The sequence below is a fragment of the Engystomops pustulosus genome, chromosome 5, assembly GCF_040894005.1.
Source record: "Engystomops pustulosus chromosome 5, aEngPut4.maternal, whole genome shotgun sequence".
NCBI classification, from domain to species: Eukaryota; Metazoa; Chordata; class Amphibia; order Anura; family Leptodactylidae; genus Engystomops; species Engystomops pustulosus.
Window position 1 is genome coordinate 84,772,696 of NC_092415.1, and position 18,136 is coordinate 84,790,831.

Here is an 18,136-nt window from a genome sequence, read left to right on the forward strand (position 1 = left end):
CCGAAACTGCAGTGATGGCTTACAGGTACAACAGGGCTATTAATCCAACCTCTTTTGGCGGTGTTTACCTAAGTTTACATGGTGATGAGTACATAAGGTGTCAGTAATTACTGCCCTCCAGAATAGTCCATCAATAGTTTACTAACAACCTAAAAGTTAAAGAAAATCTACCATTTGATTTCATGCATTGTGAACAAAATATACCTTGAGAATGCTGTAGCTTTCGTTGTATCATATCTTGTTTAATCTCTGAGCTGAATGGTTTTGCTGAAAAATCAAATATAAAATTCAGAAACGTGGGAAAGCTGGATCCACATTACACACAAGCTTTTTGAACAGCCAAGACTGGACAAATCAACCTGAGCTGGATCACTCATTCACAGCAGCTGGGGGATGGTGCAGCAATTGATTTTTCTGCTTGGAGGGGGGGTGTATGTAGTTACTGTATTTCCTATGGGTTTATTAAGGTAGATCTGGTGGTAGGGGCATCTAACGTATGTAAGGATAGCTCTTTTTAGGGCTAATCCTTTACTCCCTTCAAACTTTTCTAATCTTTAATCAGGGTAGTGTGCAAATTTTCTAAAGAGGCTACTGGGGTGTGGAGTAGCCGGAGCAGAGGCTACACGGCGTGGCTACTCCACTCCCCAATAGCCTCTTTGATCTTCCTACCCAGACATCTTCAGCGCGCAGCTACAAGGAGCTGTGCGCACTCGTCCGCATGCACAGTACACAGGCCAGCGGCTGCGTGATCTCGGCTCCAAAGCCGGAGTTACTGCGCATGCACAGAACTCCGGCTTCGCTAAAGATGTCTGTGTAGCAGGATCAAAGAAGCTACTGGGGTTGGAGTAGCCGCGTTGTGTAGCCTCAGCTCCGGCTATTCCATGTCCCAGCAGCTTCTTTAGAAAACATTGCATGTTACCCTAATTAAAGATTAGAAAAGATTGAGCGGAATAAAGGATTACCCCTAAAGAGTTATCCTTATATACGTTAGATCCACCTACCACCGGATCTACCTTAATAGGTAGATCCGTAGTGGTAGGTTTCCTTTAAAGGAAACTACCATCAAACAGGGATAAGCCGAGGGTGGGAAATGCATTGGTCACAGCCTCCCAGTATAAAGCCAGCCCCCTATAGTATACAGCCTGCCCATAATATAATTCCTGTAGATAAAAAATTGGCGGTCCGTCGCAGGGATCGTGATGTCAGCCTCTCACTGACATCATAGTGTGTGTCGAGCTGCCGACGTCATGATCCCTGCGACGGCAGCGCAGGGACACTGAGCCGATGCCGGAGCATCGCAGTATAGAAGAGGACCTGCCGGGGGTGTCGGAAGGTGAGTACAGTGTTTGTTTTTTCGCATGACTCGAGTATAAGCAGAGGTGAAGTTTTTCAGCACATTTTTGCTTCTATTCGAGTATATACAGTACCACAGTCTCAGTACCTGGAGTAAGTGCCACTGTAAGTGCCTTTGCCTCTAAACTGTAACGTGTGAATTTGCAAGCTTGCATTAATAGCAGAATGTGGGGCTTGTCCCTTTTCCCATGAAAAGTCAATGTCAAACCGCTTGGTTTGAATTTAATTTGTTCTTTTGTTGAAAAGTAAGAGAGTAGAACAGTGGGTGCCCAAACCGTGGGGATGTAGAGGTCCCTAATATCAAGTAAGAAAATTGATAGCTGCACACTGGATTAGGCCACGACCTCCATCTGTGAGGGAATATATAAGTAGGGTTAATAATGTGCTCACCATGGAATATGGTTCTTACTTGAAAAAAAAACTCCATAGCTAAATTCGAAAAAAAATTTGGGGAAATGGATGGATAAGCCAGGTCTGCCTTCGCAACGGCTACTACAAATAAGGACGAGTATGCAATACCAGCTTTCTCTAGCCTCCTAGACAAGTTAGATAGCTTGATATGGCAAGATTAGGAGGAGTAACATTTTTGGGCGCATATGCCCTACCCTTGGGAGCTGAGTCTGGGGGGGTGGAGGTTGGGGGGGGGATATTCTGTTTGTTACTGCATTTTGTTAGTTTAATGATCCATGCTTTGGAAGATATTTCTTGGGTCTGTTGTAATTCAGATTTGTGGAATAATGTAGGCCATGCTTGGCCGATTTTACACATACTGCCCTATGAAGTCTACATGACTGAATGTAATGCAAATGTTTTGTTTGTATGTGTTTATGCTATAAAATCAATAAAAATAAGTTTGATTTAAAAAAAAAAAAAAAACAAAACAAAAAAAACAGTGGGTGCCAATGTGTACGCAATATCTTTGTTTTCATTGAACCATTGGTGAGCTGGGTTTAGTTACCTTTAAATATAAGACAGAATAGGGCCACTCGGCTGCTTAAACCCTTTTTTGCTCTTTAAAATTTAACTTTTGATTCTCATGCATTTAAAAATATAGAGTGAAAAGACAAAAAAATGTGTGAATGAACGGTGTTTCTTACCCGATTTGGTTGTCTAAAATTATCAGAGATCTGGAGGTTAACCTGTTTTGGCTTGTTGATCTATCACATTCCTTTCAAGATGCTTTGATTAGTATTAGAGTCTTTCATTCTGGTCAGCTTTCAAACAGAGGGTATTAGTAGGGTATGGGAAAATTTAGGATTGGGGTAGGGTAGTTCACACCATGCATGCATCCCACTGCATCCATCTGCGGTATCCTATACCTGCTGTTTTTCCCCTCCTCTCTCTGAGCTACCTCTCTTATGTGTTTGTCTTCCGTATTAGAGCCTGGCCTGACTCTCTATTCCATTAGGTTCCTCTCTGTCTCTGTGCTAAAACCTATTGTCGCCAAAAGCAACTCCAGGTGCCGTATGTGAGCCTTTTAAAGGCTTAATCGTGACATCACTCTGTGGGCGTGTGTGGCTCCTCCAATGTTTCTCTCCGTTTGGGTACCTCCCACTAGTTTTGATTGGTTCCTGTGTATGCTGGGTCTCTGTTTGCTAAGCCTATGTCCAGCCCTGATGTGCGTGCATGGAATACTCCACACTTTGATTCCGGTATGTTTAACCTCTTCCTACATGCGCGTGCGTGGGGCGCTCATCCCCTCTCTCACAGGGCATCGGCGCAGCTTTGTCCCTCCTGGCGCATGCTCTCGGGCATCGTAGTTCTTCCCGGTGCCCAATTTGTCGCTGCGCAGGTATTGAATCTTTGCTATATCAACCACCGAGTCTTCATATTCTTTGTTTTATTCATTATTTGGGCAGTCCTGATTGGTTCGATTAGTCATCTTTTTAATGTTCCTTATGTCTATCTGGTTAGTGGCTGGCTTACAGTCTCAGTTATACAATTATTAATAAGACTGTGGTATTTAGTGTTATCTCAGTTGTGAGTATTTAGAGGAAGGGTGCAAATGTAAAGCCCTCGTTTAATCCCCTGGGGCTTAGTGTGTGAAGGCGATAGATCCATCGCGCTTCAATTTGCATTAGTTTTTTTATCTATGTTTCCCCGTCTGGCTCCTGTCTTGAGTTGGTCAATTGCCCAAAATTTCAGTTGTTTTAGGTCATCCTGGTTCTGCCAGTTTCATATGTTTCGTTAGTGTGGTCTCTTTATCTGTGCAGATTGGAGGAGATCCTCCTCCGTAGCTCTTGTACGGTTTTTCCCACGTACAGTTTGGGGCATTTGCATTGTGCTATGTATATAACTCCTGTAGATTTACAGTTAATATATTTTCTTATTTCATAGGTGTTTTGTCCCTCGGCGTCTGTAAAGGTTTTTTTCTTTAACATGAATTGGCAAAATGAACATCCCCCACATGGGTACGATCCTGTGATTTTTAGGTTGTGATCGGCTCATGTTGGTCATACTTTTTTCTTGATAGTGGCTTTGTACCAGCATTTCTTTTAAATTCCTCCCACATCGATATGTTACACTGGGATGTGATGTTATTATATCTTTTATGCCTTCATCAGCTGTTAATAGTGGCCAGTATTTTTGTAGAATATCTCGTACTTGTTCTGTGTGTCCATCATATGTCCTATGTACCTAATCAGTTGTTTGTCATGTCGTGATGATTGATTCTGCAGGAGTGTGTCCCTCCTGGTTGACTTTGCCCTGTTAAATGCCCTATGAAGGACCTTTTTGGGGTATCCTCTCATGGTGAACCGTGTGTATAGTATTCCACACTCTTTTATGAATTCGTCCTCACTTGAGCAGTTTCTCCTGGCGCGGAGATACTGGCCTACCGGTATGCCCCTTTTGAGTGGCTTCGGATGCCAGCTCCGCCAGTCCAGTAGGCTATTAGTTGATGTCTCCTTTCTGTGTATGGTCGTTTGGAGGTATCCTCAGATCCAGAAAGCAGATGTGATTCTTGTGTATCTCTGGTGTGAACCGCATACCTATTGAATTGTGATTCAGTTGTTGAACAAATTGGTAAAAGGTGTCCCTATCCCCCTCCCAAAGGATAAGGACATCATCTATAAATCTTCCCCAATAGAGGATACTGTTGGTGAACTGTGCAAATTTTTCTGTGAAAACTATAGTTTCCCCTCACCACCCCAAAAATAAATTCGCGTAAGTGAGTGCGCAATTTGTGCCCATGGCGGTGCCCTTCACCTGATGGTAAAAGGCACCGCCGAACAAAAAGTAGTTGTGTGTGAGGAGGAACTGGAGTAGTGAAACAGTGAACTTGTTGTGTTTCCGATATTGTGTTCCTTTCATGTTTAGGTAGTATTCAACTGCTTGGATCCCGAGGTGGTGCTGAATGTTGTTACATAGTGATTCGACATCGAGGCTGGCCAGATACGTTTGTGGGGTAACTGTTACATCTTGTAGTTTGGTGATAGGAGGGTAGTGCTGTCACAAATGGTCTGAGTATTATATCTGTGTATTCACTAATACCCTGGGTTAAATTTTCAGTACCTGAGACTATTGGTCTACCTGGGATTGGGGTTGTCTGTTTGTGTACCTTGGGTACAGCGTAGAAGGTTGATATCGTCGGTTTGGGTTTTAGGAGGTATCTAAATTCGTCTTTTGATATGAGGTTTTCCTGTAGGGCATCACCCAGGATTTTAGTTAGTTCTTTAACATATCTGTCGGATCGCTGGGGTCCGACAGAAAAAAAAAAAAATCCCCAGCGATCCGACAGATATGTTAAAGAACTAACTAAAATCCTGGGTGATGCCCTACAGGAAAACCTCATATCAAAAGACGAATTTAGATACCTCCTGAACCCCAAACCGACGATATCAACCTTCTACGCTGTACCCAAGGTACACAAACAGACAACCCAAGAGACAACCCATGAAAAAAGTATGACCAACATGAGCCGATCACAACCTAAAATCACAGGATCGTACCCATGTGGGGGATGTTCATTTTGCCAATTCATGTTAAAGAAAAAAACCTTTACAGACGCCGAGGGACAAAACACCTATGAAATAAGAAAATATATTAACTGTAAATCTACAGGAGTTATATACATAGCACAATGCAAATGCCCCAAACTGTACGTGGGAAAAACCGTAAAAGAGCTACGGAGGAGGATCTCCTCCCATCTGAGTATGATACGCACAGATAAAGAGACCACACTAAAGAAACATATGAAACTGGCACACCAGGGTGACCTAAAACAACTGAAATTTTGGGGAATTGACCAACTCAAGACAGGCGCCAGACGGGGAAACATAGATAAAAAACTAATGCAAATTGAAGCGCGATGGATCTATCGCCTGCACCCTTCCTCTAAATACTCACAACTGAGATAACACTAAATACCACAGACTTATTAATAATTGTATAACTGAGACTGTAACCTGATAGACATAAGGAACATTAAAAAGATGACTAATCGAACCAATCAGGACTGCCCAAATAATGAATAAAACATAAAGAATATGAAGACTCTGTGGTTGATATAGCAATCGGATGTCACAAACTATAAAGTATCCCCAATTTAAGATGTGACACAAACACTCATATGGGCTGTAGAGGCAATCGCGATACCTAAAGGAAGTGTGGCAAATCAACCCATAGGAAATACAGTAACTACATACACTCCCGCCGCCCCCCAACTTAAGGTGTTCCAGATGCAAAGATTCAATACCTGCGCAGCGACAAATTGGTCACCGGGAAGAACTACGATGCCCGAGAGCATGCGCCATGAGGGACAAAGCTGCGCTGATGCCCTGTGAGAGAGGGGATGAGCGCCCCACGCACGCGCATGTAGGAAGAGGTTAAACATACCGGAATCAAAGTGTGGAAGTGTGGAGTATTCTATGCACGCACATCAGGGCTGGACATAGGCTTAGCAAACAGAGACCCAGCATACACAGGAACCAATCAAAACTAGTGGGAGGTACCCAAACGAAGAGAAACATTGGAGGAGCCACACACGCCCACAGAGTGATGTCACGATTAAGCCTTTAAAAGGCTCACAGACGGCACCTGGAGTTGCTTTCGCCCCAAACCCCTGAGGACGCCACGTTAGGTGGTGAAACATGTCGGGGGTGGGGGTTGGCGACAATAGGTTTTAGCACAGAGACAGAGAGGAACCTAATGGAATAGAGAGTCAGGTCAGGCTCTAATACGGAAGACAAACACATAAGAGAGGTAGCTCAGAGAGAGGAGGGGAAAAACAGCAGGTATAGGATACCGCAGATGGATGCAGTGGGATGCATGCATGGTGTGAACTACCCTACCCCAATCCTAAATTTTCCCATACCCTACTAATACCCTCTGTTTGAAAGCTGACCAGAATGAAAGACTCTAATACTAATCAAAGCATCTTGAAAGGAATGTGATAGATCAACAAGCCAAAACAGGTTAACCTCCAGATCTCTGATAATTTTAGACAACCAAATCGGGTCAGAAACTCCGTTCATTCACACATTTTTTGTCTTTTCACCCTATATTTTTAAATGCATGAGAATTAAAAGTTAAATTTTAAAGAGCAAAAAAAGGGTTTAAGCGGCCGAGTGGCCCTATTCTGTCTTATAATGTGTACCCAACGAACAGAACAAGATTCCATTTAAATGGGTTCTAGATAAAAAAAAATACCTCTAGACATAACATGGAAAAATATCAGCTAGCTTAAAGCTTTATATCCAAGGATGGAGCCTTATTTCAGTTATCCTGCTTGATGCAGGTGCAGTGTGTGGTGTCTATTGGTACACTCAGGAAGTCCTGTGCAAAACCTTGTCCACAGGATTTCGGATCCCTCGTCAAGACATAGGTTTTAGAAGCTTAAAGCAAAGGAATGACACTTGAAGGTGAGAATATCGGGTATTTATGACATATCTCATGGATATGACTTGTGTACTTGAGGAGGCACAACCTCTTTAATGTGTTGTCCACCTTTCATCATGTTATGTAAAATAAACATAAATGACCTCTCCTTTTTAAGCAGGCATAGCAGGTCGCCGATGCAGCCAATCATTGGTCTAAACAATGACTTACAAATTTAAAGTAAATCTACCATCAAAAGCCTGGAGCACTTATACGTAGATCTTCTTATATTTGTTATCCATGGTCCCCTTCCTACTAAAATCAACCTTTAAAATAATGGCAATGCTGTAGCTTCACAGGAGCAGCAGGCAGAGTGAGCAGGAGTGGGGTAGACTTAGTGCAACAGCCATTGATGCTACTGCACGGAGGGGCATGAACACCTCTCAGAGCCCCTCTGACTCTCTAGCAACATTTTAGAAGAAAGGAGACCATGGATAACAAATATAAGATTATGTTAAGGTGCCTGGATCTGTGTGCAAGTGTCCCTGATTTTATTTAACATTTCTATGTCTGTCGGTAGCAATCGCTACAGCCATTGTTTGGCTGTAGCAGTGACCTGCCCTCAAATTGCCCCACCACTGTGGATGCTGGGAGCCGAGTTACTGGCGCATAAGGTAAACAGATGAATGGGGGCAGTGTGAAAACAGAACCATGTACAATAGTGTGAATTTTTTTAGTTGTATACGGTATATTTGTTTCAACCCTTCTTATTGTCTACAGTGATGTATACATTTTTTAAGAACATTGTAAATGCTTTTTTTTTTTTTTGCATTTTCAGGCAAATGTCTACCATGCTAGCACTCTAGATGGGCAAAGCCGAGCCATAAAGATTTATAAAACCTCAATCCTCATGTTTAAAGATCGTGATAAATATGTGAGTGGGGAATTCAGGTGAGATTATTTACAACTCTGTATGAAAAGTAATTAATAATTTTATTACATTTTGTCTATTTTACCATTATATTTTATGTACCGTATTTTTCGGCCTATAAGGCGCACCAAAAATCCTTTAATTTTCTCAGAAATCAAAGGTGCGCCTTATAGGCCAGTGCGCCTTATATATGAACTTATACAGAAATGTACTACAGACAAGATGTACTGTACATTTACCAGTGTTTAATAGCTCCAGCCCCAGAAATGTCCTGCACCTTCCCACACAGTATACAGGGTCCCTAGCTCCTGAAGTGCCCTGGCACCACAACTAACATTGTGCCCATCCTGCCCTCCCCTAGCACTGAGAGACCGGAGCTTCCATAGTGCCGACCACGAGGCAATCATCATCATCAGTAAGAAATCCCCCATCCCACAGGGAACCCCAGAGGAATAACACCCTGGCTGAGGAGGGAAGGAGAAGGGGCAGAGGGAGACCGCTTAACCCCTGCTGCATCACCCTGCATTAACCCCCAGCAGCCCATGCCTCTGAGATCGGAGCTCTCTGACACGCTGAAGACAAGTTTCCCGGGAAGTGTAGCTGGCTTGAACTGTGCACAGGTCTGATCCTTATACTCCAGTGCGCCTTATATATGAACCTAGATGTCTTAGCAGGCATTTATTAGAGGTGCGCATTATACTCCAGTGCGCCTTATAGACCGAAAAATACGGTATGTAAATGAAATGTCCTATTTATGTATAATATCAGGGAGTTTAATTTCAGTTGTGGTAATGTTAAAATCTGCAGGTCTTTGAATAATTCTTAAAACTGCACATTAATTTTTTTTAAAGGGGTTGCCCGGAGCCTAAAAAAACATGGCTGCTTTCTCCCAAAAACCTCACCTCTCTTAATCATTGATGGTGCATAGTAACTAGCTCCATTCATCTCTCAGCTGAGTTGCAATCCCAGCACAAACATCAGGTGTGGAACTGTTTTTGTAAGCAATTAGCCATGTTCTTCAACCTCCAGACTCTCCCTTTCAGATGAGCGATTGTGATGCAGGGTATCAAAAGTAACCTCTGCCTTTTCAACTCTCTAGTCGTCGCTTTGACTGCAGCATTTAAGGAGTTTCCATGGCCTGCTTTTCCTAAAATATATACAGGCAGTCCCCGGGTTACATACAAGATAGGTTCTGTAGGTTTGTTCTTAAGTCGAGTTTGTATGTAAGTCGGAACCCTATACTTTATTATTGTAACCCCAGTAAAAAAATTTTTAGGTCTCTGTGACAATTGGATTTAAAAAATTTTGGATTGTCATAAGAACCAGGATAAACAATAAATCTTAATTACAGGAACCATTGATAACTATTATAGCTGCTTATTGGAGCCTAGGACTAAAGTACAGCAAATTACAAAAATCCAGAGGTCCGTTTGTAACTAGGGGTCGTATGTAAGTCAGGTGTTCTTAAGTAGGGGACCGCCTGTATATATATATATATATATATATATATATATATATATATATATATATATATGTATATGTATATGTATATGTATATGTGTGTGTATGTATATACCGTACAGTATATACAACAACATCATGATCCTTGGCTGAATCCTCCATTGCCATTTCATGTATGTTTTGGCTTATTGAACAATAGTTGGGACATAAAAAAGAACAGGAAATTTGTTAAACAGACCTCTTTTTTTCTGTATACTTAGTTACTAGTAGCAATATTTTTTATGCATATTGTTAATCACCTATTTAACCATGCGTAGTGTGAAGTGGTTTTTACTTGTACTAGAGAAGTATCTACATTAGATGCACAAGAAACTCTGCAGTTTTATGAATTATCCAACAAAGCCCTAATTTTATCTTGTGCTGGATTGGTCTATAAGTCTAGTAGGAATAATAAAAAACTTTATTTATATAGCGCCATAAAATTCTGCAGCACTTTACAAATCATAGGGGATATATACAAATATACCATTACATTACAGAGTACAGTCATATGGAACAATAGGAGTAAGGGCTGTGTTTGAGGGCTGCTGGCAGCCCATGCACACGGGCGGCCCTGGTCTATAATCCAACTTGGATTTGGTGGTGAGTTGGAAGAAAAAGTGCTACTGGTTCTTGTTCTTAAATATTAAATTGGTATGGAAATACGGTATATGATAAATCTTTGATCAGTTTGGGCTGTGCCCATTCAACTCCGTTTTCCACTGTTGTATTGTTGGCTATCATCTTCATTGTGGTTACATTTACTGTTACATTATTTTGTAAAGGTTTCGACATGGATATTGCAAGGGGAACCCTCGAAAGATGGTGAAGACATGGGCAGAAAAAGAAATGAGGAATTTAATACGGTAATCTGTCAATAACAGAATAATAAACCAATCTGTCACATAATTGTATTTCAATGTGTGTGTACATGTATATCTATATAGTTTACTCCTTTATTTTAAAAAAAAGTCTAACATAATTCCTATGTTATAAATATGTATGTTAAATATTATAATAGAGCATAAATAATAAGTGTGAAACAGTTTAACTAAGGAAAGTAATAGATAATAAGATGGTCACCAGGAAAGCAGAATATTCCTAGATTTTCCTCAACAGAGAATACTTGAGACCGTAAACAAGGTGAAGCAAAGCCCAAGTCTATCCTAGCCCTGTGCACTGTGGGATAGAAAGAATAGGACTGGGAAGTGGGAAATTTCCAGTGCAAGGTTGAGGCCCATAATAGCAAAGATGCACAGACCAAGCCCCGCACCTGGAACAGCTTTAAAACCTCTGATCTTATCAAGGGATGAGGGTCTGAAATTGCCATTTGGGAAGATGTATTTATCCTGAAGAACAATTTATTCTCTGCATTGAACTGCTCCTCTGGTCCTCGGATGTAATAGGCAATATACTGTAATACAATTGTACATATGCAATATACTACAATACAGATTTACCCCATAGCGCAATAAGACGTACCCTTACGTCTTGCTGCGCATGGGGGAGTATGCTGCGCATGGGGGAGTATGAAGAGGGCTCACGGGCTGAGCCCTCTTCATACTCACCGGGCATTTGCTTCATAATGAAGCAAACGTCCGTCGCTAACACGCGGGTGTTAACCCTTTGATCGCCGCCGGCAGCTTTGCATGGGCGCCGCCATCTTGGCTCCGACCGTCACTCCCCGTGACGTCACCGGGGAGCGGCGATCCGTTGTCATGACAGCCTCGGATCACACAAAGATCCGAGGCTGTCATGATCGAGGCTATCTATTACAATGTGCGATCTGCACATTGTAATAGATGGTATGCAAAATCCCCATATACTGCCATACTGTAGTATGGCAGTGTATTGTAGGATCAATCAGACAACCTAGGGTTAAAGTACCCTAGGGAGTCTGAAAAATAGTAAAAAAAATAAATAAAAAAAAAAGTAAAAAAAAAAATTATATTAAAAAAATATAAAAATTCAAATCACCCCCCTTTCCCCAGAACTGATATAAATATAAATAAACAGTAAAAATCCTAAACACATTAGGTATCGCCGCGTCCGAAAATGCCCGATCTATCAAAATATAATAACCGTTTTTAACTGCGTTTTACCCCGTAGCGGAAAATAGCGCCTGGAGTCGCAAATTGCATTTTTTTTAGCCATTTTGAAAAATAGAAAAAATTCTATAAAAAGTGATCAAAAGGTCGCACAGTCCTAAAAATAAAAGCGTTGAAAACGTCATCAGAAGTCGCAAAAAATGACACCACCCACAGCTCTGTACACTAAAGTATGAAAAAGTTATTAGCGCAAGAACACTGTAAAATGAAGAATTTTTTTTTCTGTACAGGAGGTTTTAATTTTTGTAAATGTATGAAAACGTTATAAAACCTATACAAATTTGGTATCCCTGTGATCGTATTGACCCAATGAATGGTCTGTCATTTGGGGCGCACAGTGAAAGCTGTAAAAACCAAGCCCACAAAAAAAAAAAATGTTTTTTTCATCATTTTCACTGCATTTAGAATTTTTTTCCCGCTTCCCAGTACACGGCATGGAATATTTAATACCATCACTACGAAGTGCAATTTGTTACGCAGAAAATAAGCCATAACATAGCTCTGTACATGGAAAAATAAAAATGTTATAGATTTTTGAAGGTGGGGAGTGAAAAATAAAAACGCAAAAAGGGCCTGGTCCTTAAGGGGTTAAAGGAGTTTGCCCATGAAATAAAGTTCTCAAATTTGAATCCCTTAGTGATGTTTACATAATAAAGATCATTTTTAACCCCCTACTTTGGAATTTTACACTGACCATCACTGAGCTAAAAGAGCAATAAAATTGAGTAAAATTGTAGAGTGTGGGAAGGAACTCTCTAAGCAGACACATTATGATCCCTCTGCGCTGTGAGATGTTGTGTGCTGACATTGTGCTTAGATTATCCGAGTCCAGGTTTATATACAATTTTATTTAGCTTTTGAACATTTACTAGTATCTGACACATAAAATATATGGCTTCAGCTAAAAGTCAAAATGCAGGATGAAAGGAAGGGCTTTTATTCTCCATTCCTCCCACACTCCAAAAGATACTGGTAGGTTGATTAGAGTGTGAGCCCCATGGGGACATTGACCGATTTGGCAAGCTCTCTGCAGCGCTGCATAATCTGTAGGCGCTATATAAATAAAGAATTATTATTATATCGGGCCAGAAGTCAACCCAGATATCATATATTACCGAGGCACAAACGTGAGAATTTGTGGATCGAGATAAAAAATAGAATCCAGGATAAATTAATATATTTAATTGCCTTAAAAGGAAACTGTCACGACGTTTTTCACAAATACAGGTAGTGGCAGATTTCTATAGAGCCCTGGCGACTGACACCCTGCTTTTAGCTAAAAAAATAGTTTCTCTCAGATCCCCATAAAATCTGAGTTATAATCTTGCCTGGTATCTATGCATCTTTGGAGCGAGCCAAAGGCGTGGCCTAATGTCATGTGACCAGGGTGACTTCATCACAGTTCCTTAAGATGCTTAACATTAGCAAACTGCACCCCATGTACATTTCTGACCACATAAAACAATCATAGGAGCCTCCATGGAAGTTTACTTCTCTCCATGCAGGCTGCTGTGATTTCATGTGATAGAATATGCTGTGATTTCATGAGATATATGCTTGGTGTACAGTTTTCTAATTCTAAAAAGCTAAAGGACCTGCCGTGATGTCACCCTGGTCACATGACATTACAGCTGCATACAGAGAGGATGGAAAGGAGCTGCTGGATTCAGCCCGAGGAGGCCAGGCCCTCCTTGACTCGCTATAGACATGCTTAGATACCAGGTAAAACTATAAAGTTGAATATATGGGAACCTCAAAGGAACAATTTTTAGCTAAAAGAATGTTGTCAGTCAGTTACTAAGCCTCTATGGGAACCTGTCACTGGCTGTATTTGTGAAAAATGTGGTGATGGGTTCCTTTTAAGAGCACACTAGACAAAACAATACACACAAGAGAATATATGTACAGTTGACAAAGTTTGTTACAAACGGAGTACAACAATTATCAGCAATCCAATGAAAGGCAAATTACTGTGTGCTTCACCAATGGGGGAGGGATGGCCACCTACAGATTCTCCCTGCCTTGATGTCCATGACAAATATATCCCACGGCCAAAGAACAATTGCCTAAGGGCCCATTTACTTTTCAGGGTTGTGTAGACAGAAACCCCTGCACCTTAGCTGATACAAGGAACACTTCCAGCCTAGATCAGCTTTAGAACCTTGGATGAATTATAACTTCTCAATGAGAGGTCAATAGGACTATGGTTCCGGTGCCATCAGACCGATCTGTATCTCCAGTATCTTTTGAAACCAAACCAGACCCAGTCAATAATTTCCCATTGAGAGTTCTGTGTATCTCCACATCTGAGGCCTTCAGAATAGACTGAAACCCAGGTGTGCGTTCACTCCACTGCCCTGATCCCTGATATTTGGCTGTGGTGACAAAGATATACCAGTTATGGAATATTAGCCATATACGCTTTCGAAGTTTTGGAGGGAACTCTATGAAGGTTCTTGGTGCCATGAGGTTTACACGAGGTGTGAAGTTGCTTGCATCCCCTTTGGGATAATTTGCTTATCCATCTTGTCATTAATATAAGGCTGTGCAATGCAGTGATGTACCTGTAAAGTCCTGACATGTGCCCCCCTTTCTGTATATCCCTATGTTTATCACAGATCTGTGAATTTCAAATTAAATCTTGATGCTCTTATTTTTTACTTGGCTCTATTTTTTCATTTTTTTTAAGGTTGAACACTGCAGGGATTCCCTGTCCAGAGCCAGTTATGCTGAGAAGTCACGTTCTTGTTATGGCGTTTATTGGAAAAAACGATATGTAAGTAATGTTTCTATATATATTCTGATGTGTAACTGACAATTGTAGAAATTAAAATGGTAAATTGAGTTTTCTAATAACAGTATGTTCTTGTTTTTTTCTGTAATAAGAATATTGTAATGACCTTTCAAAAGGGGCTTTTCCCAAGATAACTGGGTGAAGAGAACTCAAAACCGCATCTCAAGCAAAGTACATAAAGAACAAAGAAAAAGAGGAATGCGTACAAGTATTAAAGTAATTTTATTGAGCAACAAAAAATAGAATATTAAAAACACAAATCGTGGTAAAAATACCCATTGTGCATGGACGAGTGTACATGATAAAAATAGCCAATATAAAATGTGTGCTCCATGTACAAAAGCAAAGTAACCGGTATAAAAATTGAAATTGTGTGAGGGGAAAGACCTTGTAAGTGTATAAATGGTAAGTATTATATAGGGATAATTTCAGGGCCCCTGATGAAGCCTACGAGTTAGGCGATACGCGTGGGGCGGTTTTCTCTTTGCTGGACGATCACTGGTAACATCTTTTATGTACTAAGCTTTCTAGCAAAGTTTTATTGCCTATGTTTGTTTCCTTCCATAAGTGTGTTACTGAAATTGTGTGGGGTCACCTCTAATGTACTGTTTGGCATTTATCCCTATAAAATACTTACCATTTATACACTTACAAGGTCTTTCCCCTCACACAATTTCAATTTTTATACCTGTTACCTTGCTTTTGTACATGGAGCACACATTTTATATAGGCTTTTTCTATCATGTACACTCGTCGCACAGTGGGTATTTTTACCACGATTTGTGTGTTAAATTGTTTTTAATATTCTATTTTTTGTTGTTCAATAAAATTACTTGAATACTTGTACACATCCTCTTTTTCTTTGTTCTTTAAGATAACTATCAATGAAATATCCTGAGGTGGTCAGACTCCCACAATTGGCAGAACTTGAGTTCCCATTAATTGACCTGCAATACCAACTTCCAGCAAGCTGTGATAGAAGTCCCATAGAATGCATTGGTAAGCAGAATTATTTTTCATCCTATGTATGGAAGACATTCTGAAGGCTGTCATCTTGGAATCAAGTCAATGGGGCTCATTTACTAAAGGTCCAAGGAGTGCTTTTTCGCCGGGTTTCCCAACGATTACCATTTACGCCGCATTTAACAGGGGATTTTGGTGTGCACGATCGGATTTTGGCGCATCCGCGCCGGCTTGCACGCAACACAAATCGGGGGATGGGGGGGCCTTTGGACAACCCGACGGATTTGGACTACGCACAGGATTTAACATTTCGAATTTTGTTGCAAGACACGCACTTACAAGCACCGGGAAGAAGAAGGTGAACTCCGGCAGACCTTGGTGGGGAAGCAGCGGATGCAGGAACTCGGGCGCACAAGCTTCGTAAATCGCGCCGGACTTCATCTTTGTTGGACCGTCCGAATCGGGGATCGCAACAGGACCAGGTAAGTAAATCTGCCCCAATATTTGGGAAGAGCTCTCCATGTTCCATGTTCTGGTTCAAGTCTTCTGTTTACTTATGATGGACACCAGGAGCTATGGTGTGAGCTGTCGCTGAAGGACACCAGGATGAACTTTTGGCAGGGCCATCACAGAATTGTGAAATTGGCCAACTGTGCTTTGGAGGATGGGGGTTTTGTTAGGGTTCTGATCACTAAAATCTATTGGAATGTCTCTGGTATTGGTACAATATTTGTCTTCTTATAAATAAACCTCACCTTTGCACCATCTGCACACTGAGTGGGTAATAACTGCGCACTGTAAGGTTCTACTCGTATTTTTTTTTTTAACCATTTAAGGCCTGCTCCATTATTGAAGAACGTCCCGCTGTCCGAGTCTAAGGCTCGGGAGATTTATTTGGACATTATCCATTACATGAGAAGAATGTACCAGGATGCAAGACTTGTACATGCAGATCTTAGTGAATTTAACATTCTGTAAGTAAAACATTTTTTTTTGACAATCCCTAAGTTGGTAATCTTAAAATGGTTGTCCTAAAAGGACAATGTGTTTGCAGAACGAATTCATATTTAACTTTTATCCCTGTTGGTATGTTGCATTACAATCTGAATATCTTTTTTTCACACGGTCTTGTGTGCAACATCTGCTGTGTTTGTTATGTATGTACTAGGCATATATGGATGTTGTCTTTTAATATACTGCATTTTCAGGTACAATAACGGACAGATATATATAATCGATGTGTCTCAATCAGTGGAACATGACCATCCACATGCTTTGGAGTTTTTACGAAAAGACTGTGCCAATGTGAATGGTGAGCTTGAAAATCTGCTAAATAAAAGTCATCAAAATATGTAGACACCTGAGCAATTTGAACCTTCATTTTTAAAACAATGATAAGAGCCCCTTTGCACGGTCCTTGGAACGTTTTCCAACATGTGTTAGAGTAGATCTGTGAGAATTTGGGCCTGTTTAGCCGTCAGATCATTTTATAATGTCAAATAAGTAAACATATTCTCTTCATCCAAGATGTGCTTCTAATGCTTGGTGACCATGCTCTGCAGAGGCCTCTCAATTAACTTTCTTGTCACCAATCTTGGAGTTTTCTATAACTGAAAAAAACCTTTCATTTTGCTTTCTCTGTTTCTTGCATTTCTTGTATTTTTTTTTTTTACACTGTTGGCTTGTAGTTTGTTTAATACATGCAAAAATCACCAGGATGATTGAATCTACTGCCATGTACATGAAATCTATCATAATTTTTGCCCCCTGGCAGATTACTTTGTCAAGTATGGAGTTGCAGTTATGACGGTACGAGAACTATTTGAATTTGTCACAGACCCTTCAATAAATCCGGATAACATGGATGCCTATTTAGAAAAGGTAACCCAAATATCCTTATTTATGAGCATAATCATAGTTTCTAATAACCTCTTATGCTTTCCTTGGGACGCAGAAGCATTCATACCCTTAAATGTTTCCTCATTTTTAAACATTACATCCACAAACTTAAATGTATTTTATTGACTTTGTGTTATTTTATCACAAAAGTATCAAATTATATTTAAGTTTGTGGCTGCAATGTTAGACCTATGAATACCTTTGCAAAATTACTTCAGATTATACATGGTTTTTTCCCCAAATAATTTGTTTTTGGGTTTGGCAGTTAAAAATGCCATTTAATGGAAATCTAACATTTAAAACAAGTAGAACACATGTACAGATAATTAGCTACGCTCCTCTTCATCTTGATCCCGCCGCTGTCCTTTGCTAAGCTTGACATTCCGGGATCATTTAGAAAAGAAACTTCTTTGCAGCCGAACCACGGGTGCACATCATGTCCAGTGCTCTGAGCTGCTAATTATGCACACCCGGGCCACCTCCCATTCCCATTCTGGGTGGGGTAGGTGACCTCAAGTGAGAGGCATAAATTCATGCCTCCTGCATGATGGATGCCTCCCGTTCCCGTGTTGGAGAGGGAGGTGATGTCATGAGGGGGACAAGCATAATTGGCAGCCCTGAGCGCCGGACATCCCCTCCCTGTGCTACGACCTGCCTATTATAAGTTTCTTTTTTTAGGTGATTCCCGCATGTCAAGATTAGCGAATGACTGCCAGAATTAACATCAAGAGGAGTGTAGGTGAGTATCTGTATGTGGTTTTTTTTTTTTTT

The 18,136-nt window shown here is 40.7% G+C and overlaps 1 protein-coding gene across 1 annotated transcript in view; it reads left to right on the top strand.

Annotated features, from left to right (window-relative positions):
• RIOK1 (RIO kinase 1) overlaps positions 1-18,136 on the top strand; it is a 42,890-nt gene that overhangs the window by 14,620 nt on the left and 10,134 nt on the right. Inside the window, exons 7-12 of the mRNA XM_072152540.1 lie at positions 8,009-8,121; positions 10,387-10,467; positions 14,399-14,485; positions 16,303-16,440; positions 16,675-16,778; positions 17,241-17,347. Of these exons, the coding sequence (XP_072008641.1) occupies positions 8,009-8,121; positions 10,387-10,467; positions 14,399-14,485; positions 16,303-16,440; positions 16,675-16,778; positions 17,241-17,347 (630 nt within the window). The remainder of the gene's footprint in view (positions 1-8,008; positions 8,122-10,386; positions 10,468-14,398; positions 14,486-16,302; positions 16,441-16,674; positions 16,779-17,240; positions 17,348-18,136) is intronic.